Source organism: Pelophylax lessonae, assembly GCF_965119305.1.
Source record: "Pelophylax lessonae genome assembly, chromosome: 4".
Classification (NCBI taxonomy): domain Eukaryota; kingdom Metazoa; phylum Chordata; class Amphibia; order Anura; family Ranidae; genus Pelophylax; species Pelophylax lessonae.
In genome coordinates, this window is record NC_138771.1 from 495784935 (window position 1) to 495809626 (window position 24692).

The window sequence follows — 24692 nt, forward strand, 5'->3', positions numbered from 1 at the left end:
TGAAAATGAGGCAAGAGATGACAGATTCTGTGATACTCTGAGAAAGTGCAGTGGGGGGTGAGGAGAGCACACACTATATGATAATGAGTGCAAAATACAAATCAAAATCCTATGATATCCCAGAAAACATATTTAAGACTCCTATTTGTCTATAAAAGGTAAATTCTAAAACACTTCAGAACACTGAGCCATTCACATCCGTCTGTGAACCAGAGCAGCTTACACTCTAATGTCCCACTACAGTCACAAACTACTATTTTTAATAGTGATGTGACATTTTCCGCAGTGCTATAAAAAGAACACTCAAATGTCCCACCACAGTCACACAATTTTTATTATTATACAGTATATGTATATAGATATTCCATAGTGCTGTACAGAAAACCCTCAGCAGTCTTGCCAAACTCCCCAAGTGAAGTCTACTAACAGAACACCAAAAATTTCCTGACAGCGCCCATGTTTTTATTGACACAAGACATGAAATTTACTGACAGAGCCACATTTTTTACTGTCACATCAAAAAAGTACATAACATTCAAAACTGTGCAAATATTAATATTTAAGCTACTAACATTCAGCTAGTGCTATTAGCAATGTGTTTAAGGTATAATAAAAGGCAAAAAATATACAATATTTCCACCTTACGTCAGAGTCTGCCGGGTTCCCCCTTACAGTGCAAGGAACCCTGATATAAAAGGGAACACTATGGACTGTGATGGAAAGGAGAAATCTGTGAAGTCTGATGTGAGGGAGATTGCTGAGGACTCTGGTGTAAAGGGAAACTCTGAAGTAAGAGGGTCTTTGTTCACCAGAGCCCGTCTCCCTTACACAAAAGTTGATAGAACTCCTCTTTAGATCACAGTCCACAGAGTTCCCCTTTACTTTAGAGTCCACAGAGTTCCCCTTTACATCATAGACCGTAAAGTTCTCCCATAAATCAGAGTTCCCCTTTTCATCAGAGTCTTCAGGGTTTTCCCTTACAGTGTGCAGACCCTGATATAAAGGGGAACACTGCGGACCATGATGTAAGGGGGAATGCTGCCGACTCTGGGGAAAAGGAAAACTCTAATGTAAGTTGGTCTCTGAGCCACCAAAGCCCCCCCCCCCCCGTTACAATACAGTTTGCAGCACTCCACCTAACATCATGGTCTGCAGCATTCCCCTTTACATAAGAGCTCCCACTTACATCAGGGTTTGCACTTTGCAGCATTGCCCTTTACATTAAAGTACTTCTTTATGTCAGGATTCACAGAGTTCCCAATTACACTGTAAGGGATAATTCTGCAGACCCTGATGTGAAAGGAAACTCTGAGGACACTAATTTAAAGGAGAAGTCTGGGAAATCTGATGTGACTCAAATATCAGTGAATTCACTGAGTCCCCCCTTACATCAGTGGCCCCCCTCCACAGACTGTGTGGCCTGGGCAGCTGGAGCTGTCACTGACCTGGGACTGTTTGGGTACACTGACCTAGGACTGTTTGGGTACACGGCAATGAGGGCGGGGGGGGGGGGGGCACTGAGGGCAGGAACATTAAGGCCATGATCCTCCTGTGCTTGTTCATCCTCTCATTTTTAATCCGTTTTTCTTATTGTGTGTACTAGGCATAATTCTTCCCTACACTGTCCAATACAACAAAAAAATGTCTTTAAGACAGAAACCTGCAAAGATTTGTGATTTGGTTCTTTTTAAATAAAACTGAGACTGTTCTTTGTTCTTTAAAGTGTGAAGTTGTTATTTTAGTTGAGTGGGGGAATTCAAGCGTCAGCAGTTTGTGTAAAAGTACGCACACCTCTCCCCAGCACTTGGAAAAAGAATGGAACGCACAATGCGGCTCCGTTTAACAATCTGTCACTTCACAAAAGGCCGGCACTTGGAGTCTTTGGTGAAAACAATCGAGGCAGTATTGATAGCGAGCAGAATTTATTGTACAATGCCACGTGGGTATTTAATCTTTACAAAGAAGGTTAATTAACATCTAATTAAGCTGCAAACCGTGACAATGGGGGGGGATTCAGAATAATTACATTATTGTATACATAGACAGCAAAAGTTTGTGCTGAAAAGTAAAGAGGCAACAAATTTTGGTTCTATTCCACATGGCCAACAGGGGGGGAGGGAATTATTGCATGGAAATACATCATAGATAAACAGTATGCTTGGGGACAGACCACACAAAACTGATACTTCATTGTCAGATGAATTCTGAAGATTACAGCAGATGTATGCCCTCAGGGCCCATTCACACTGTGTTCATTTGAATGGGCTGCCTAAAGTAAGGTACTTTATTGGCAAATGGCACATGACTACATAATACACAGAGCGCTGGGCACAGGACTGCATAATACACAGAGCACTGGGCATAGGACTACACAATATACAGAGTGCAGGGTACAGGACTGCATAATACACAGATCGCTAGGTACAGGACTACATAATATACAGAGCACTGGGCACAGGACAGCACGATACACCGAGCGCTGGGCACAGGACTACATAATATACAGGAGGGTGTTAGGCATAGAGTACAGGGTTCAGAGGTTTGCTATGCACAGAGGACACTTCTGCCCCCACATCCCATCCATAGCTCACCACTGCACCCTTCTCTCACAGATTATCCCAGCAGCCACCTCTTAGCCCTTCCCCCACAACAGCTAAACTCTCCATCTCTCCATGCTCCCCCACTGCCCTTACCTATGTACAAACAGACCCCCCCCCCCCCTCATTGGCTCACCTCCCAGTCTCAACCCTCCACACAGTAAATTTTTGGCTCTGCCTCCCCTCCACTGAACAGCAGAAGGAGTGGCAGTGAGATCGTCCAGCAGGAGGCATCTGCATCTGAGCCACCAGGCTGTTTCTCAGTCAGCATGGGATGCCCTGTCTACATTATTCCGGCCCTGAATCCCCTGGGACAAAACTGGGGACAGACTTGGACCAGGGACAATGTCTTCAATCCGGGGATGTCTGCTCACCCTAGCCTAAAGCACCAGAAGGTACCAAAACAGTGAATGTACCATTTCTTGTGGCACACAACAATGCAGTCCATCAGCAAGATGCATTGTGGTGCCACACCATCTGAATGGCTACACATCACCGGAATCCTGACTTGGTCTGGTACACGTGATCATATCACCCCTATCCTGGAGTCCTTACACTGGCTACACTTAAGGTTTTGCATACACTTCTTGCTCCCCTATAAGGCTCTTCATGGCTTGGCACCCCATTATCTGTCTGAACTTTTATGAACTTACTCCATCCTCCTACCCCCCTAACCTCTGCTCCTGAAATTCTGGTCTTCTATTTGGCCCCCAACTCACCTACACATATTCTGCTATGCCCCAAAACTCTGGAATTCACTTCCAAAGAACATCAGAGTCATCTTCTCTAAAGTAATTTAAATCAAATCTCAAAACTTTTTTCTTTAGACAAGCTTTCACGTAGTTGTCCCTTTTTTTCCTCTGCTGTACCCTGTGTACTTCTTGTGTTTTTGTTTCTCTTGTCTTAGTAAAAATCAGAATTAATACTTAGAAGCCCTGAAACATTATATACACAGTGTATGTATGTATGTATATATATATATATATATATATATATATATAGTAGCAGAGACCCTAGAAAATAAAATGGTGTTCCTTGCAATTTTCGATGTCAGTGCAGCGGTTTTTCAAAAAATACACTGATGAGTTTTAATGCATAAAAAACACACTAAATAATCCAATTTTTTTGGTACAATATAAAAGATGATGGTATGATGAGTAAATACATACCTAACATGTCATGCTTTAAAATTGCGCACGCTCGTGGAATGGCGACAAACTATGATACTTAAGAATCTCAATAGGTGACACTTTAAATTTTTTTACAGATTTACCAGTTTAGAGTTACAAAGGAGGTTTAGAGCTAGAATAATTGCTCTTGATAGACAATTGCGGCAATACATCACATGTGTGGCGCGAACACTGTTTACACATGTGTGCGCATGTTACGTATGTGTTATCCTCGGCGCGTGAGCAAGGGGGGTGCTTTACATTTTTATGATTATTAATATTTATTTTATTTAAAAAAAATTACACTTTCCGTTTATTTTTTTAAGCATTTATTGCTGTCATAAGAAACGTAAGCATCCCTTATGGGGACGTCTGGGGTCTATACAACCCCAGATCTCTCCTCTACCCTTGAAAGCATGAGATATAAAAAAAAAAAAAAAATACAATGATCTCATGCTTTAAAAAGAAAAAGGCTTTGAATAAATCCAGCTCTAGCTGGAAGTGACGAAATGCCATTTCTTTCAGTCTCCTAGACCAGCGGTCAACCTTTTTGGCACCAGTGGCCAGTTTCACCGCAGCCAATTTTCTAAGAGACCGGATGGGGGGGGGGGGGGTGATTTTGGGGGAGGGGCTATTCTGTTCTTATGCCTCCCTTTACAGCACAGTCCCTCTTTATATCAGTGTTCTCAGTTCCCATTCACATCACAGCCCCCCCCTTTACATTACACTGCCCCTTTACAGTGCAGTCCCCTTTACATCACAGTGCCCCTTTATATTAATGTAACGGAGACTGCTGACTGCTCTGTAAAGGGGGGCTGTGATATAAAGGGGGCACTGTAATGTAAAGGGGGGTTGTGATGTAAAGAGGACTGCACTGTAAAGGGGGCACTGTGATATAAAGGGGACTGCACTGTGAAGGGGCACTGTAATGATTACTGTGTCCCCTTAAAGTGCAGTCCCTTTTATATTACAGTGCCCCTAGCAATCACAGCCTCCTCCACCATCACAATGTCCTTGCAGTCTGCAGTCCTCCTGCCCCCTGCCTTGCTAATTGGATGACATCGTTGGCTGGGTGGGCGGAGGAGCTGGAGGAAGACAAACAGGCATTGCGTCCTATTATAGCCCTGTGTGGACCGCGGTCCCTACTCATCTTCTGTTGTGCGGCCCGGTCACCAACAGGCTGTGGACTGGCACTGGTCTGCAGACCTGGGGTTGGGGACCCCTTGTCCTAGACCTCAGAGATCAGAGGACCTCCGATCAGCTCTTTGATCATTCAGTGGAACCGCCGGATCAGATGCCAGGCTTCCCAATTGCATGGGAAAGTCTGTATAGGCAACGGCAGGAGGTGGGTGGGGGGGGGGGACCCCCCTGCTACCTTTAAGAGTAATCCAGCAGCTGATCACTTTTAAAGAGATAGAGATATGCTAGCTGCATATATATATATATATATATATATATATATATATATATATATATATATATATACACGTGATTGTGCGGGAAGTTGTTAAAGGCACTATTTAAAAAAAGTTTATTGTTATTATTACCACAAAAGCATGTAATGTGCGTTGCTGCACAGTGCATTAACACACATTACCACAATACAATAGTGTAAACGGGCCCTAAGTGAATTACATTTAGTTTCCTCTATATCACAAATCATTAAAAATATAATACAGTTTTCACATTTTACCTCCTTTGTTTCAACACCTTTTAGTCTACCAGAAATCCAGCAAGCTCCTAACTTTCTATAGTGAGCTGAAAACTCTGCCTCTGCTGCACTGAAATCCTGATCAGTGTTGCCAGCATTGTCATTTTCTCCTCTGTGGACCACATAAAACCCCCACCCCCAAATGAAAGGTGTTCTTTAGCCCCCTAAAGGAGAGCTCCGGCAAGGCTAACAATACTGGTTTCAGTGCAGCAAGGCAACACTGCCAGCATGGATGAACTATAAGCCCAATACTGACTGGTTTCCTTATGACAAGCATTGTGAGTTTAGATTGACTTATAGATATGGTAAGCAGAAATGGGATAAGGAAATATAAATACAAGAGCCATGTGTATAATTACTTGAATCTTGGTGTGTTTTGTATATTTCCTCTAAATCTGTGAAGAAATCCAGTGTGAAACTTTATCTCTGTGCAGGAGCTTCCTGTAATAAATACCGGTCAGTGCTGCTCTCTTTCCTTGTGCACGGTGACTGGTCTTGTCTCCGCCCCCTCCTGTAGTTTTCTGCAGGCAGCCTGTAGTGGGTGGAGCCTACTGGGTTTTTTCCCACAGCTCTGCTTTCTGCACAGGTTTTATATAGCATGATGATGGCACTGCTACTTTTACAACATTAGATACGGGTTTGTAGAGACATTTTGTGCTCACAAAGTAGATTTATCTCTTTTATGGCTATTGAGGTATATATTTAAATACACAGTTTTGTGCCTGGAGCTCAGCTTTAAAATGGACATATAGATATAGTAAGGTGACTTTAATTTTACATGCATAATTTATTTTAAATGGTTTTACATTTTTTTGATTCCTATTTCTCTTAAAATTTGTATTTCCCTTCACATGAATTCAACATGGCTCCAGACAACAACTTCCAAAAACAAAATATGGAGGATCCGGAAAGACAGGCAGGCCTGTCGCTTGAGCGTTCCATCACTTACATCACGCAGAGACAAATCCATGGCGGCATCTCCTGCCCGTCAGTGTCGAACGATGTCACACTGACAAACCGCCAGGGGAGAAATAAGGTTATCTGACAATTAACCTCTTCTGCGCCATCAGGGTGGGCGCCCCTTCCTCCCCCTACTGGTAAGAGTTAACCCATCAGTCAAGGCATGATCATTGCATCAATCTGTGGCAGGGGTTGAGGGGGATCGCAGTGAATTTTGCTAAAATATGAGCGTTTTGGTCAGGAATAACAAAGTCTGACTCATCCCTAGCTCTGGCAGCCACCTATGAATGTATTAAGTCGCTGTGATCAGCACAGAGCGTGACTAGAAAGATTATCTGGCTGGGCTGGATTCAATTCCAGAGCCGCTTCTGGCGTTTGACACAAATCTTCAGCACAGGTGAGTGTTACACCACTAGCAACTTCACAAATTTACTGATTCATGCCAGCAGATGTTTTCCTTAAAGTGCACCTATCTTGTTAAAGAAAAAAAAGAAAAAAATGCTTATAAAAAAGTGCTTTAGACATTACGGGCATTGGCAGTGCCCCTGTGCACAGGACTTGTTGAGGGTCCTGGAACATGAACTCAAAGACTTTTTGATGCAAACGGCCATTATCCACTTGTGGGTGTTAAATGGACTATTTAGTGAGCACATTGATGGCACCTGGTGAATGATGTGTGGCTTTAAGGACACTTTGTAGTGCGCCAGAAAGCACCTTATGAGCAATCCATTTCTGTTGCAGTGACAAGTAGTATGGGCAGGGCAGGGGTCTTACTCAGGCATTGCCCATCAGACAATGTTGTTTACAAGGGAAAATCAGTATTTTTTGCTAGAAAATTACTTAGAACCCCCAAACATTATATATATATATATATATATATATATATATATATATATTTTTTTTTTTAGCTAAGACTCTGGAGAACAAAATGGCGTTGCAATATTTTTTGTCGCGTGATATGTGCGTAGCAGTCTTTCAAACTCAATTTGTTTTGGAAAAAATACATTTTACTGAATTAAAAAAAAAGGAAACAGTAAAGTTAAGTTGAGTTAACCACTTGCCGACCGCCGCCGGTTGCACGCTCCCGCTCAGTCACGGACCCCCCCCCGCGCATGTGCCCGGCGGACCCCCCCGCCTGTCATTACGGTTCTACTATGTAGGACTGTTGATCACTGTTCTTACACCTCAAGCCACAACCAATCACAGTTAGAATCCCGCCCCTAGTGACACACTTAACCCCTCCCTCTCAAAAAAGTTAACCCCTTCACTGCCAGTGTCATTTTTACAGTAACAGTGCATATGTATAGCACTGATTACTGTAGTAATGTAACTGGTAACCCCAAAAGTGTCAAAAATGTCAGTCAAGGGTCCGATCTGTCCACCGCAATGTCGCAGTCCCGCAAAAAAAAAAAACGCAGATCGCCGCCATTACGCGTTAAAAAAAAAAAACAACAAAAATGACAAAAATCTTTCCCTTAGTTAGTAAACGCAATAACTTTTGCGCAAACCAATCAAAATACGCTTTTTGCTATTTTTTTTATCAAAAATATGTAGCATAAAACAAATTGGCCTAAAATGTTAAAAAATTTTGATTTTTAAATTTTTTTGGGGGAATTTCATATAAAAAATTTGAAAAATATTGTTATTTTTGCAAAATTGACGCTCGTTTTTTTGTTTATAGCGCATGATCAAAAAATTGCACAGGTGATCAAATACCACCAAAAGAAAGCTCTGTTTGTGGGGAAAAAAAAGAACATCAATTTTTTTTAGGTACAGCGTCGCACGACCACGCAATTGTTCGTTAAACTCACGCAGTGCCGAATCGCAAAATAGGCCCTGGTCAGGAAGGGGGTAAAATCTTCCGGGCCTTAAGTGGTTAAGTTAAAGTAAAGTTAGCCCAATTTTTTTGCATATTGTGAAATACTATGTTACGCCGAGTAAATAGATACATAACATGTTTCGGTTTATAATTGTACACACTCGTGGAATGGAGACAAACTACGTTACTTAAAAATCTCCATAGGTACGCTTTAAAGTTTTTTATGGTTACCAGATTTGAGTTACAGAGGAGGTCTTTTGCTCTCGCTCTGGCAATTGCAGCGATACCTCACGTGTAATTTGAACATCCTTTACATTTGCAGGCGTGACTTAGGTATCCGTTTTCTTTGGTGCGCAGCTCACGGTAATGGGGGCACTTTAAATGTATTTATTTTTTTTCCTATTTATTTAATTTTTTATGTTTAAAAAACTGTTTTTAATAAACAATGTAAATCTGATCACTTTTATTGCTGTCACAAGGAATGTAAACATCCCTTGTGACAGTAATAGGCAGTGACAGGTACTCTTTATGGAGAGATCTTCGGTCTAAAAGACCCCAGACCCCTCCACTGCACTTCAAAGTATTCAAAAAGTCAAAATATGCATTTTTGAATACCGACACTTTTTTTAAATCGGCGCCATTGGCAGCCGAGTAAACCGGAAGTAACGTTGTGATGTCATTACATGACCGAAGACCTGATCAAAGCCGAATCCGGCTTCGTTCGGGACTCTAACCAGCCGGCGGACGTGTCAGCAGGTCGCGCAGGTCTCCCGGTGGGACGGTAAACCCGGGCAGAGTGGCGGAAGGCAGCGGGAGGATGTCCCCTCCCGCTTGCTGGGTTAACGGCTGAGTGGCTGCTGAGCCGCATTGGCTGTTATCTCCAGAAAGCCAATTGCCTGCTCTAAAAAACGGTACAACCACTTCTTCAAGCCGACGTACAGGTACGTTGGTTTACGGGAAGTGGTTAAGCTATTGCTAAGCTTGCCAGGCTTCACAAGTTTGTTGCACAATTGCAGCAAGTCCCCATTGTGGACAAGTTCTGGTTCAGTTATGTTGTACAATAGTCTTCCCACCACAGGGGTCACTGTGACTTGCAATGCTCTTGATGTAGACTTACTACTCACTGCAACTTTGCTCTTGCTAGAGACTTGACACGCACCTTTCCTACAAATTGGAAAAGTGTGAACTAGAACTTGTGCTTCAAGTCCTTTGCAAGTGTACAACTTGCCAGTGAAAATGTGCAGCAAGTTAACAAGACTTACAATTCAACACTGCCACAAATTTGTGGCAAGTTATCCTTGCTATCTGATTTAAGGGGCCACATAATGCTTAAGGGGTAAAGCGGCATAATTCATGGTGTGATGGCACAAAGAAAACATTGCACCACACTGCATGTTATGCATCACACTGCTGAGTGAATGAAATTGTTTTTGCATGATTGATAGTTATGTGCTGCATCGCAATATGGGGTGGAATGCACCTTAAAAAAGTATCTGTTTTTTATATATAAAAGAAATTACCAGCATTACAGCAATGTTAATGTCTCATGTGATTTTTATATCACAAGGTTATTTAGGATTTTGTGTATATATGTTATGCGCGGCTAGTTGGGTTATATATTCATTATAATTGGTTTAATTTTATTTATTAAGCCGAAGCAATGATTTATGGTTTATTTACTTGCATTTATCACATATGTTTGTGAGAGCACGATTTGTGTTATTTTTAGTGCGAGAGCTTGCATTTATATAATTTTGTCCATAGAAATGAATAGACCATCCGATTAGATCTGCCAAAAAAAATGACAGGTGGACCTTACTGCAACTGTCGTGTGAAAGGGGCTCTCAGCCTGAACTGTAGATTCGGGGTGCATTTAACTCTGAAAAGCAACATACATCTAAAGTGCATTACTGTGCATTGCAACATGTGTTATGGTGTGAAAGAGCTCTCAGATTTATTGTTGCATTTTTAGTGTTTTTTCTATTAATCCTGGCACACTGAAGAAGCGGCCCAGTCATGTTACACTGGCGCCGTGCTACTTTCCAAGGACAAAGTGAGGGATTTATTAACCGAGATTCAATCCTATAGTAAATCTGTCTCATATCATCACAGCTTCTCTTTGCTCTGCCAGCAGAGCTGATACATTTCCGTAGATTCACACCAGCCGCTGCATTACAAATCAGTAGCACAGTACTGACGCGCCAATCTTGGTGCATTGCACTGTCCAAATTTTTTCTTTTTTTTTTAAATAACTTTATTGAAATGTCACAGTGCGTGGCAGTGGATTGCGTCACAGTGTGCTGAAAAAAGTACTGCATGAACTACTTTTTTTCAGTGCACACTACCCACACACAACCGAAATGCATTGCTGTGAGCCAGGCACATAAGGAGACAAGGCATTTTGCCCTATCATTCAGTGAGACTGCACTGGAATAGCCACCCAACACAGTCCCACCACATTTGATGTGAATATACCCTTAGGGTAATCATAGACCTTTTTTATATTTTTCTGTTACATGATAAATGTTACTTTTGATGTGATCATACTGTAGATTCATTGCACCAGCCCAGGAGTGATACTTCTAAAGCATAGCTCAAGCCAAAGTGTTTAATTCTAACACTTTATATACTGTATTCTAATATAAATAGAAAAAATACAAATATCAAATTATTTATTGTAATAATCATTATAATTTAATGCTAAAAATGAAACACAGAATGGAGTTATTAGTAACAGAATTACACAAATTCTTTACAAAGAACAATAAAATGCAATATCATATAGAACCCTGGCCTAGAGCATATATAATCATAGACTAATCTGTGTGTATCTGTGATCAAAATGTAAAATCATATTTTCATGTCTACATTGTTTTTTATTTTTTTCTTGCCTATTTCTATTATTCTGAATGAACCTAAAGTTTGGAAATTTTGTGAATATCTCCACACCTTTCCTCGAATTATGTGACAAGTATTAGATATGCCCTGAGGGTAGGCACTGCTATGTCACAGAATACAGAGCCTGCCTTTTGAACTGCAGAGGTGCTGAGAGGAGGAGTTTCAGGTGTCATCACAGGACTATGGGATATGTAGTCTTTAGAAAGTCTTTAGAAAGGGAAAGCTCCAAAGCATTTAGGAAAGTTGTGGAAAGAAATAGCCAGCAGACAGGCAGAACTCACAACATGAAAGGATTGTCAGTAATCACAATTGTTTGTACTGCTATTGCAATGCTGAAGGTAAAGAATGAAAGTGTATGCTGTGACCATAGATTTCAATTGTTAGTAAGAACCACAACAAAACAGTAAATAATATAAAGTATATATAAAGTATAATCTTATGTTCTTTGTGGGCATTTATAATAGTCTTTTTCATGTTGTGCTACTTACCAACCATTAAGTTTGGGATTGCATATGTTCCATAGCTCTACATAATATTTCATTTTATTGTTCTTGTGACATTCTGTTGTGATATAATTGTACAAGGATCACTTTTTCTATGGTATTATTACAATATTTTTTTAAAAAAAAAAGATTTTTTTTCTTTCCTTACCTAAATTATATCTCCTATAATATAAATCTGCAACATGTATTTTAACATTCTATATTATTACATTTTTTACTTGTATAGTAGCCCTGATAAAGAGGAAGTGTTTGACCCCTAAAATGTGTTGGATCTTTTTTACAACCAATGATTTAAGTAAATACTTTTGAGATGATCAATGCAGTGCCATTATGCTCTTCAGCAAAAAATAAACTGACAGCGGTTCTTACCCTTTCCCCTTTAAATGTAAAGAACAAAAAACTGTACATAGTGTTTGGCAAAAAAGGAAGCCATTGATATTTTGTCCTAGGCCCCTTGAACAGTTCTACATTATATGTTTGTCCTAAGGCCTCAACCTCTTATGACACGTCACAGGTCCCAGAAGGTTGCGAGACCATTTGGATAGAGCAGCGTGGCTCGCGCATGTGCAGCGGAGAGTCGACTGTGAAGCCACAAGGAATAACAAGCGGCTTCCCACAGTTTAGATGCTGATGTTGGGGACCCGAAGACTAGGGAAGAACAGCGCTAGATCCCTGGACAGGTAAATGTCTATTCTCAGGCTGCTTCAGTCGGGTCTGGTGATCTCCTCTGTGTCAGCCAGTGGCAGCTGCATGAGAGGGGAGAGAGATAGAATTTCGCCTTAAGTGAAAATTAATGTTAAATAATGAATTTTTCTACATAGGAACAAACAAGAATTAACTGCACTTTCTAAGTACCATAATCATGATCACCCAATATAATTTATACTGTATTATTAATATTTAAAATTAGTAAATATGTTATATTAAATATGGTACCTAGAATGTCCCATGAATTCCTATTTGTTCCTGTAATTATTAATTGAGGGATGATGGTAGCCCCCTATTGGGGTAAATTGACCAATATATAATTTAAAAGTGTTTTATTTATTTTTTGTTATATAACATCACGTCACACAGTAAAGGGAATAAGCCTAAACTGTAACATACAGGCTGGAAATCTAGTTCTGCCATGAGGATGGCCGCCCTTTCTAAGAAAGTCAGTGATGGCAGCTCTGAGATATCCTGACAGATGCCCTTTAAAAAGTGGCTTCTATCCCAATGATGGGTGATGAAACATGATACTTTTCCATAAGCAGCCACCAAAATCCCTTCTGCTTTGATGTTAAAAACAGGCCATGTTTCTGGACATGCAGGACATCATGTTCTCAGCCAGGAGCACTGGGAGCATGGGTGAAGAAATGTTACTTTAAAATCAGTAACCTTCTCATTTGCTGATACTGTTTACACTATGTGCAATGTACTACACCCTGTTGTTTGTCTTTTGATTTATTGTATTGTATATTTGCTGACTCTTGGCACAATAAACATTTTTCTGATCAAAAACAAAATCAGTAACCCTCCACTTTCCTGCAGTTGTGGTTTCTCATTTCTGTGCCTTTCCAGCTCCTTTTTTTTATTACAGCTTACAATGTAGAAATTCCATTTCCATATGTATGTTTGTATAAATGTATGCCTATAGCAAAGTGTGTTTGTTTCTGAAAGGCTAATGTGGGGTGATGCTTTATATTTCAAACCAAATTCTGGGCATTCACAAAATTATAAAAATCCCCCCCAAACTTATAAAGCAGTGGTGCTCAACTTACTTGATGCAGGTGGCCTCAAGTGCGGCCCCTGACATCACCAAAGGATGCACATAATAATTCAGTGAATGTAAACTTATTTAGAAATGCAACCTCTGTAACATTTCCAAAAATGTGCTCCTTCTTAACTTACAACACCACAAAATAAATAATTCACTCTCTGGTTATCCTCCACCGCAACTTTTGCAACACCATTTTCCCTTCTTCTAATGCAACTGGCAAAAGGAGGTGGTCAAAGACTGCAAAATTGAGGAGTTCTTGGAGACTGGAGGCATTGATCTGGGCACAGTCATAAACTGGGAGCACATTATATGAAACTGCTAGAGATCGCTGCTATTACAGACCCTTTGCCAATCAATGCTATCACATGTGCGCTCCTACAATCCCCTTTTAAAAATTACTTGTGCCTCAATTGATATCTTTCTTAGAAAAATCAATTTTAAAACAGAGGGGAAAAAAAAAACATAAAATAACCAAAGGGATAGACAACACAGAAAAATTAGATAGCGTGAAAGAAATAAAGCAAACAATTGAATTACTAGAAGCCAGTTTAAGTATTTTCCTTTTGTAGTCTTTAATTAGTAAGCACTAAAACACAGATTAAAATTTGCAGGGACCTTCAGGGCCACACAAAATGTTAAAGAGCTGCATGTGGTCATCATCAAGGTGATAAAGCATTTACTGCTGTTTTTTCTTTTTTAAACCAATTCCCTGAAGTCGCTCTCCCTGTTAGTTTCCAGGAAGTCATGTAGCCACTGCTGGTCCTACATTGTATGTAATGACAATTAGACTGCCCACCTAAATTCCAGCACTGGAGTAGAGAGGAGCAGTCCACTGGCTGTCCTAGGACCATGGATAAAATCTGGCCCTGTACTGATTGAAATGCATACAATTCAGCAGTGACTAGCTGAAGGTATAACTCAAAATACAACCATCTAATAAAAAAATCGGATTGTTTTATTGTTGTCACATTAAAATCAAATAAAAAACATATGCTGAACATCTATCAATACCATTAGGGTACTTTCACACTGCTCTGTAGCAATGCAGATGTGTTTTTACCACGTTTTTGCTGTGTTTCAGATGCATTTGCTGTGTTTCTGGTGCATTTTTGGGTTGCCTGCACCTGTAAAAAATGGACATGTGACTCAAAAATGCAAAATCGCGGTGCATCTTTACCGTAATTTCTATTCATTTCAATGGAAAGATGCGTTTTTTTAGTGTGGTTTTCAAAACCGCACCAAAGAGTTGCTGGCTGGAGAGTTATATCGGATTAAACCATCCCTGTTGATTGGTTTAAAGCTGCAATTGGGGACTGACACATCATTGGGTTGATCCTCTGCCGACACTGGCTACATGTTTTTTTCATCTTCATTCTGGTAAGGAGATTGAGAGATCACATGATGGTGGTGAGTGCTATCAGACGCACTGAAGGTGGTGGTTTTTCCCTTCTATCAAGTGCTGCTTATGAACTTTTATAATACATTTTTGGTTTTAGGTTTAATCAATCTTTAAGGCAACTGAAATTAAACTAGTAATGCACCCGATACTGTTGCAGTAAATCTCTATAAAGATATCAGATCAGTAGATACAATTCTGCACGCTGTAAGGATATTTTGCAACAATATAAAAATGTTACAGAAAATGAATTGAAGTGATTAATAATAGACAGCAAACAGTTCCATTGCTCTGTGCTATTTTTAAAATGATAGGGCACAAACAAACCGCAAAACCGCAAAAAAGAAAATGCAAAACTACAAGAGCATGCCTAAAATTCCACCAATTACAATTAGTGCACATCCGCCAAGAAACACAGTCACGAATGTTCAGACACATTCTTAAATCCAGCCAAATATATACGTTTAACCAGTTGTTAAAGAACAAATAGCAAACAAGCGCGAGGTAGAGGAACCATTTTTTAGTTCATTCATTCAGTAAAAGAGAACAATGAGTAATAAATATGAATAGTGCGCTTCCCACAGCAGCCAATAGGAATATAAAATCAATGAAAGGTGATTTGTCATTTCTTCGTTATAGGTAACCACTCATTCCTTTCTGCCCCAACCTCCTTCTTCTCCAATAAGACACGGAGAGAAGAGCCATTGCTCCTGGAAGACAAGCTTAGACTCTATACCTGACCACACATGTCACAATCTGGTTGTACAGTCAGAATTTGGTCAAATATTCTCTACCTTTTACCCTTGAAATTATTTTCAGATAATGAGGATCAACTGCTGCTGAAAGTGAAAACCTTGTCCCAGCAATGCATTCGATTGTAAAGCCGGCTGTCGCTTAATTCCATCCATATTTCTTACATGTTGATTAATAAACATTTTCATTTTGTGCTGTTCAACCTAAGCTGAGTGCATTTAACAACTGCATTGTAACATGTGAGGTCAAGTTAAAGCAGATGTAAAGGCACACATTTTTATATATATACCTACTCTGTACAATGGTATTGCACAAAGAGGTCCCTTACTTCATTTTCTGGGGTCCCCTGATGGCACTCTTTTCTTCTTTGAGTGGCCCGATAGCAAGCTGTGTGCTATGGAGGCATTCATGTGGGCGCACTGTGTGTGGGCTGTGTGCTCCCATAAACATACACAGAAAGGCTCAACCATGCCTCCCTCTCTCTCCTCCTATGGCTCCTGGTGATGCACACGGGCAACAGTCCTGTATCAAATAAGGAGCTAGGTAAGTATTTAGGGGGGCTGGAGGGAGATGATATTGGAAGGTTTTTTACCCTAATGCAGAGAATGCCTTTAGAACCACTTTAAGGTTACAGTTTTTTCTACCATTCTGTGCAAAGCCAGGTTCACACTTCTGCAAGTGTGGGACTGCGTGTAAATTGCACGCTTTTCCACATCAAGAAGTCGCTGCTGTTAGCAGACACACGGGGGTGCCATTAATTCTTAATGTAGTGTGAATCTTGCCCAATATAAACATGTAAAGTGGCCTTCTCTAGGAGGTTTGCTTTTGTGACCTCTATATTACTAGGGAGCTAAAGAGTCGCTACTTCTGTCAGAAGCTTCTGAGACACAAATTTTGCTTGACTTTCATATAACACTATGAAAACATGTAGGAAACTTTTCAAAATCTGTACCAAAAAAAAAATACAGAACAAGCAAGGTGCCTCTAACCTCCAATCAGCAAACTCATCAAACAACATTTTGGGAAAACAAACAACGAATTAAAAGACTGTGCAGACCAAAGGCTGAAAACGCAAAGATGAAAATTCAAACCAGGTTCTCAGTGGGAAAGCCTTGTGCAATGTTGGTTCTGTAGATAGGGAGGGTCTACAAATCCCAGAATGGTGCCCAAGGCTTGCTGGAATGTATAGTTCCCCCAACAACCAAAGAGCTACAGGTTATTAAAAACCATAGATGAACTATATTGAATATACAATATTATTGCATTAAACAATGAGAAAAAAGTGGATCATGTTAATAAAAAGCTCAGGGAACTTACCAGGTTGGAGTTGGTGGCGTTGGAGTCGTCCTCAGGGAAGGGGATATAGACAGCTAAGGCCACACAGTTGGCAAAAATAGTCAGCAAAATAATGATTTCGAAGGGTCTGTGGGAAGGGTTAAGGACATACACTGACATGTTGGATACAATATATCAGGTAAACATTTGAAATCAACAGCATCATAGCAAGTTTGCCATACCTAGGTTGGCCATTAAAAAATTGTTAAAGGAGAAGTATGGCCAAAGCTCTTTTAGCCAAACTTCTCCTGTGGGTCACAGGAGGACGTTTAGTTCTACACTACTGTGACCCAGATTCAGCCAAGTCTATTGTTGGCTGACATCACAGAGCTGGTCCAAGGTCTGCAGGGATCCCAACAATAATGTCGGGATCCACCAAGAGGCCTGGCCAGCAGCTGGCTCAGCCTCTCAACACACCACTGAGAACCTGAGCCAGCCTCTCCCGCCCCCTCCACAGCCTGGCGCTCCAGTGGGCACTGGAGGCGCCGTGCAGAGAACAGTGACTGACAGTCACAGCTCTGTACTCAAAGTGGCCCAGAGAATTGAGTAATCAGCATCTTTGATTGTTCAGTTCTCAGTGTAGAATCAGCGGGGGACAGCTCAGCATCCGAAGTATGTAGCAGCAGCTATGTTAATATGTTTTTTGTTTTTTTTTAAACCCACACTTCTCTTTTAGAGCCGGTGTTCCGTGAGAATTACCTACCCGTGAGAAAAACCGACCCCTCGTCACTTCCGGTTCACGGCACTGTATGTAATGCAGCGGTTACATTAAAACAACTGTGCTGCAATACGAGTCATCTGCGCTCCTGTCCCTGTCACTTCCCTGATCTCGGCTAGTAAATATAAAAGCGGCGGCGGGTGTATGAAAACATTAACCACGGAGCTGAGAGGCGCTTTTATATTTACTAGCCAAGATCAGGGAAGTGCCAGGGACAGGAGCGGAGATGACTCATATCGCCGCACAGCTGTTTTATGTAACTGCCGCGTGGGTAGGTTTTGTTCACGGTACACCGTGATAATTTCATACTAGTGCGCATGCGCACTAGTCAGCTCCTGAGTTGTTACATTAGGTATCCGGGGCTGTGAGCATGCGCACTGCTGCACTGCTCAGCTGTTCCTGGCCGGAAGTGACGAGGGTAGGTTTTTCTCACGGGGTAGGTAATTCTCACGTTACACCGGTTCACACTACCACGACCAGAAAGTCGCCCCGTGACTTGAAGAGACTTGTTTAGAGACTTGTTTAGAGACTTGGAAGAGACTTGGAAGAGACTTGGAGGAGACTTGTGCACTACTTTGAAGAGACAGGCGACTTTGTCTGTGGGGAATGCCTAGCTAATCTCTTTCTTCTTCCTGGAAAGTCTGATAACAAGTCGTGTCAATTAAGATAAGGAGGCGACTCCCATTGAAGTATATGGGACAGTCGGATCACAGGTCGCCTCAAAGTAGTACAGGACCCTTTTCTGAAGTCAAAGCAACTTCAGTAGTGCCAATTAAGATGGCACTGATTGATTAACATTGCTTTTGTTATGTCAAGCGACCTGGGGCTACACAAGTCGCCTCACAAGTCGTGCTAGTGTGAATGGGCTCTTAAAGTATATCTAAAGCCAACACTTTGTGGGGGATATTGTATAGAAGATTTAATCACCCTGTTGAGATTTTTTTGCCATTTGAGAGCTTGGGAAAGACTGCAGAGCCAAAAACTGCTCGGAATAGCCCATCTATTCCTCATAGCACAGGTTTCTTATTAAGTCATTAAAGCAGAATTAAGCTCTCTCAATCAACAATAACTATTTTTCATTCTTATGCTGCTAGAATTAGTAAATAGATAGTACTGTATAGTATATTTACTTGTTTTGAACTTTTTTTTTATTTCTTCAGTTACTTCCTTCCTGGTTTCTGCCCTAGGCCAAAATACATCCCAGGGGTCTTTATGAGCATGGAGTCTTTATGGGTTTCTTATAGCTAAACACAACCTTTTGCCTGTATGCCTGAGCTAAGAACATTTGGATTCCAGTAACTAAATGTTAAATTAATAATTTACACTTACCCAAAATGTCCACAACTGGGACAACTAGGCGGTGTTTTCAAAGTGATTTCTCAACGAAATAAAGCATCCAGACCAGGGGCGTAACTACAGGGGTTGCAGGGGTTGCAATCGCAACCGGGCCCCATGCTCCAGGGGGCCCATGCAGCTCCCCTGTACACCTGGATAGGGGAAATCACTGTCCTCCTTTTTCCTCCTGTAGCTGCAGGAGGAAAATGGAGGAGATTGGTTCCTCTGTATGCTGCCCCCGCCACTCCTCCTATCCACTTCACTTGTGTTCTGCTGTCTTTGGGCCCCTGTGTGCTCCCCTGGTAATCCCCCCCCCCCCCACTGTGCTCCCTCCCCTCTCCTGCCGGCTGCTGCAGGGGATGTGTCACAATAGAGAACCAGGAAGGGATCAGTAAATATGTCATTTACCAGCTCCTTCCTTTTCGGAATGGACAGAGTCATAGTCAGTGACATTGTAAAAAAATGATAAAAAATAATAAAATTATAATACCAAAAAATAAAAACTAAACTACTGACACCAGTGGGTGAACTTCCAGGATCACAAAGGTCACCTTTGCGACCGGGGCCCTGGCATTCCACCACCATTGGGAGGCCCTAAGATGGCAGGAAGGGGGTCCAGTGCAGAACTTGTGAAAGGGTCCCCCTGCGGGACCGTAATAAAGGGCCCCAAATGAAAGTAAAGGGCCCCAGGATCAGTGGGAAGAGCCCCAGGCTTGAAGGGAAGGGCCCCGGCCAGGGGTCCGGGGGGCCCTTCATGGTTTCTTGCACCTGGGCCCTGAAGGTTCTAGTTACGCCTCTGATCCAGACATGGAGCGATAGGTGAGCTTACTTTGAATATTAAATAGTGTTCTCAGATTGTGGATTCAAGTTTTGGTCCGCTTTAACATGTATTGAACACCCATACATAATGTTGTTCAATTTTGGATAGAGTAGATTTCTTACCCCAGAGAAACAACAGAATGTGAGAGGCAATCTCTCCAAAGAGAGGGGAAATCCTCTCTTAGTTTTTGCCATTAGAGATGTCCCCACTGGAAAATTTCCTTTCCACTCCTCCTGTGATGAGTAGTGATGAGCTTGGGTTTAGTCCGAACAAGGAAGTTATCTGTCATTACTGGGTCGATGAGCAGGGGAGCGGGAGATTTTCCACACTGCAGCTAATGTACACAAAGTGGTGGGGGTGCCACCTCATGGACCTAATTTGGGCACATGGCTATATTAGGTCAATTATGTCACAAGCATCCCCACCTGTTTATATCCAGTATATGTAGCTGGGGATGGAGAATCTCCCACTCGCAGCTCAATGGGCCAGCAATGACAGATAACTTCTGTGTTTGGACCAAACCAAAACTCTTCCCTACTGGTGGCAACTGTAACATTTTGGACTTCCCATCACTTTCTGTACCAGTGGCATTGGTCACAGGACATATAGAGAGGGCAAATCTCCTCAGGAGGGCTGATTTCCTTCAGATTTTGTAAAGTTGCCCACTTGAAGGGTCTATAATTTGTATGATAGGTGTATTTTAAATAATAGAGATAGAATATCAACCAAAAATCAAAAAAAAAAACATGATACAAATGATACAAATGTTATAAATTGAGTTGCAGTTCAGTGAGTAAAATAAGTATTTAGTATATAGGCAAAACATAACTTAGTACTTGGGGGGGGAGAAACCCTTGTTGGCAAGCACCGAGGTAAGACGTTTCAACTACTAACATAGTTAGTGACCAGGTTAGCACACATCTCAGGAGGGATTTTGGTCCACTCTTCTTTACAGATCTTCTTTAAATCCTTAAGGTTTCTTGGCTGTCGCTTGGCAACTTGAAGTTTCAGCTCCCTCCATAAATTTCCTATAAGGTTAAGCTCTGGAGAGTGGCTAGGCCACTCCATGATCTAAACCAACTTCCGTCCACGCTATAACCGAAGGACAGCGACAGCGCGTGCTTCCAGTGCCAGGAAGGTGTTCCAAGATGTCCTCACAAGATTGCGCTGCTTGCTCGCCCCCTCGGGCGGCACGCTCTGTGATCGCTGAGTCCTTCGGACTCGACTGATCACAGATTGGGGTAAATGGCTAATCACAGCGGTCCTTTACCATATGATCAGCTGTTAGCCAATGACAGCTGATCACAGAGGTAAACACAAGCCAGTTATCAGCTTTTTTTCTTCTCAGGCTGATATCTGGTAGCCAGCTTCTGTTACAGGGACATCGGTCCCAACATTGTCCACTAGTGCTGCTAATCAGTGCCCACCAGTGCTGCAAAGTGCCACCTATCAGTACCCATCGGTTCTGCCAATCAGTGCCTTACCATCAGTGCCACCTACCAGTGACATCTGCCAGTGCTCACCAGTGCTGCTTATCAGTGCCCACTAGTGCCACCTATCAGTGCTGCCAATCAGTGCCTTGTCATCAGTATCACCCACCAGTGCCACCCAAGTGCCCTTCAGTGCTGCCTATTAGGTCCACCTCCCAGTGCCCTTCAGTGCTGCCTATCAGTGCCACCTATTAGTGCCCATCAATGCCACCTATCGGTGCCACAGATCAGTGCATCCTCATCAGCTTCTTCTTTTTAGTTCCTGCCTCATCAGGGCCCATTATTGAAGCCTCATCAATGTCCATCAGTGCCGCCTCATCAGCACACATCAGTGAAGAAGAAAAATTACCTGTTTGCAAAATTTTATAACTATAAAAAATATTTTTTTTTCAAAGTTTTCGCTTTTTTATTTCTTTAGCAAAGAATAAAAAAAAAACCCCAGTGGTGATTAAATACCACCAAAAAAAAGCTTAATTTTGTTTGGGTGCAATGTTGCATGACTGCGCAATTCCCATTCAAAGTGCGACAGCACTAAGAGCTGAAAACTGGCCCGGGCAGGAAGGGGGTATAGGTGCCCAGTAAGTAAGTGGTTAACGTGCTTCTTCTTGAGCCACTCCTTTGTTGCCTTGGCGGAATGTTTTGGGTCATTGTCATGCTGGAAGACCCATCTACGACCCACCATTTTCAGTGTTCTGACCATAGCACTTTCTCCCAATCCTTCTCTGAATCATAGATGTTCATTGGCAACCTTTAGATGGGCCTGTACATGTAACCTTGTGGGCGCAGCAGGATTTCAATCCTTGGCTGCATATTGTGTTACCAATGGTTTGTTTGGTGACTGTGATCCCAACTGCCTTGAGATCATTCACAAGCTTCTTCTGCATATTTCTGGGTTGTTCCCACACTTTTTTCATGATCATCCTTACCCCATGAGGCGAAATCTTGCATGGAGCTTCAGACCAAGAGTGATTGATAGTTATTTTGTATTTCTTCCATTTGCAAATAATCGCTCCAACAGTTGTCTCCTTCTCACCAAGCTACTTGCTGATGGTCTCGTAGTGCATTCCAGCCTTGTGCAGGTCTACAATCTTATCCCTAACGTCCTTTGACAGCTCTTTTGTATTGCCCACGATGGTGAGGTTTGAATGGAAGAAAAAGATTCTGTGGACAGGTGTCTTTTTTACACATAATGAGTTGTCGTTAGGATCACCTTCTTAAATTGACAGGATTAATCTGTGTACCATATGAGCACATACTGTAGCCAGAATAATTGTTGGTTGGTAGGCGATCAAATACTAATTTTACTCACTGAACTGCAACTCAATTTATAACATTTGTATCATGTGATTTTTCTGGAATTTTGCTTAATATTCTGTCTCTATCATTTAAAATACACCTATCATAAAAATTATAGACCTTTCATTTCTTTGCAAGTGGGTAAACTTACAAAATCTGCAGGCTATCAAAACATCATTTTCCCAACTGTGGACTGCTACAAAATCCAGTCAGGGGTTCTAACATGTCTAAGATTTAAAAAAAAATGGCTTTTGATACATTTTAGGGCCACTTTAAAGAGCAGAATTATATCCCAAGAGAAAAGTGGTAATTAAGCCCTCGTTCACATTGGAGCAATTTGTCATGTGTGTATTGCCAGCAATCGCCAATATTCAAATCTGTGCAACACTGACTTTGTTGTGCCGCGTCGATTTGAAAAAGTAGTTCATGCACTACTTTTGGCAACTTCGGGGCAACTATCATAGACATCTGTGCATTAAGCTGCACAGATGTATTCCAAGTCGCACTGGAAGTCGCACTGACATACGGCTTTGTAATTGTGGGATTTCAAATTAAGTCACACAATTTCAAAGCCGTAGTCAATGTGAACGAGGGCTAAATATAATTAAGACACTGACTGTAAAAGAAGGACGTATAAGGTGGGAAATTGAAAACTGATGATCGTAGATTTTGAGCATCTTGCCTTTTATGACAATCAAGAGCTCCAGCTAGACCAAAAAACTTTCAGATTGGTTCTAGTCGCTGCTGTCACTGGATGGTGCAGAGTTAATCGGGATTTCTGCTGACAAAAACCATCTGCCAAAGTGCATGAGGCAACTCATGCCAAAACCCTCCTCTCATGTCAAACATTGTCAGGCCCACATGTGCCAGAATAAGCATGACAGTCCCCCTAGGTTATGGTTAAAACTCCTATGTGTCCAACACCGCCATTGCAGTTCTCTAAGGGTCTGCAAACCTAAATTACAACTTTTAGAACTACTAATAACATTCACAGATAAAAGTTTGTGGGATTTAGAAGACTTACGGAGATAAAGTCATGCTGCTAAGGAGTTCATTTTCTATACGTTCCTGGCCAATAAACAATACAAAAGCATGAGAAGCACTTTATAATAGGAATGACTTTAAGCAAATGAGACTGTAAGCTGAAATAAAATAAAACAGGAAGCCTTTGTTATGTGGAGCCTTGGACCCTTTCCTTCCATCCCTCGGCCTGAGTCACTCTCAATCCAGCTTAACTGAATTACTGTTGGTGTGTGAGGGATAATACAATGATCAGTCAGGGACGAAAACTTTCAGAAACACACACAAAAAGCTATGCTGTTATCTTGAGCTTTCAAACATGTGAAGAGAAGAAAAGAAAGCTCCATCAGGGGGGGTTAGTTCAGTGGACTATACCAAGAAAACCAGCACCCTGCAAGAACCAACACTTTCCAAAGAGGTCAAAATGATTTTGGAAAAAGAAAGAAATAAAACACATATTTAAAGTATAACAACAGCCAAAAATAAGGTAAAGTTGAATAGACATTAACAAAACCAGCTATTAATGCAATATTCACCTTCAATCCAAAGATTTCCATAATACTTTTTTCTGCCACTAGATTTTCTCAGTCTGACGACCAGCATCATTCAACCTCCTCTGAGCCCAGGTCATCCTAGACCCACTCCTTGCCTGTGACTGGACAGTGAAGCACAGTGATGAGGTCATATCTCTGTCACTTTGTTCTCCCCTCCTATCAAAAAGTTTCTTATCAGCACATAAACGGACTGGTATCTTGTACTGATTCTTCTTCTCACACTCAGCCCTGCTGTACAGGGACTGCAAGAATTTGATACTAGGTCAAATTCAGTTACTTACCTTGATTGTGCTTAGAAAATACATAATATGATGTATTATTGATGAAAGAGTTGCATTATTTTATGTCTTTTATATCTGTCTTGAGTTCAGCTTTATTATCCCTTCCTATAAAAACGTTAAAAATACAATCAAGTAATTCAATTTAATTTAAAAAATATTTAAGTATATCCCAAGCCTTTGAACGTTTACTTTATTTCCTCTTACTTCCTGTTGTATCTCTAGGATAGGAAGTGAAGGGAAATCATTTAAATTGGTCACATGCAGCCAAGCCTTAC

At 41.4% G+C, this 24692-nt stretch overlaps 1 protein-coding gene across 7 annotated transcripts in view; it reads right to left on the reverse strand.

Moving 5' to 3' along the window:
• Nucleotides 1-24692, reverse strand: part of CACNA1C (calcium voltage-gated channel subunit alpha1 C) — an 800624-nt gene that overhangs the window by 597030 nt on the left and 178902 nt on the right. For all 7 annotated transcript variants that reach the window (XM_082255705.1, XM_082255709.1, XM_082255707.1 and 4 more), the window contains exon 3: nucleotides 16886-16991. In XM_082255705.1, the coding sequence (XP_082111831.1) occupies nucleotides 16886-16991 (106 nt within the window). The remainder of the gene's footprint in view (nucleotides 1-16885; nucleotides 16992-24692) is intronic.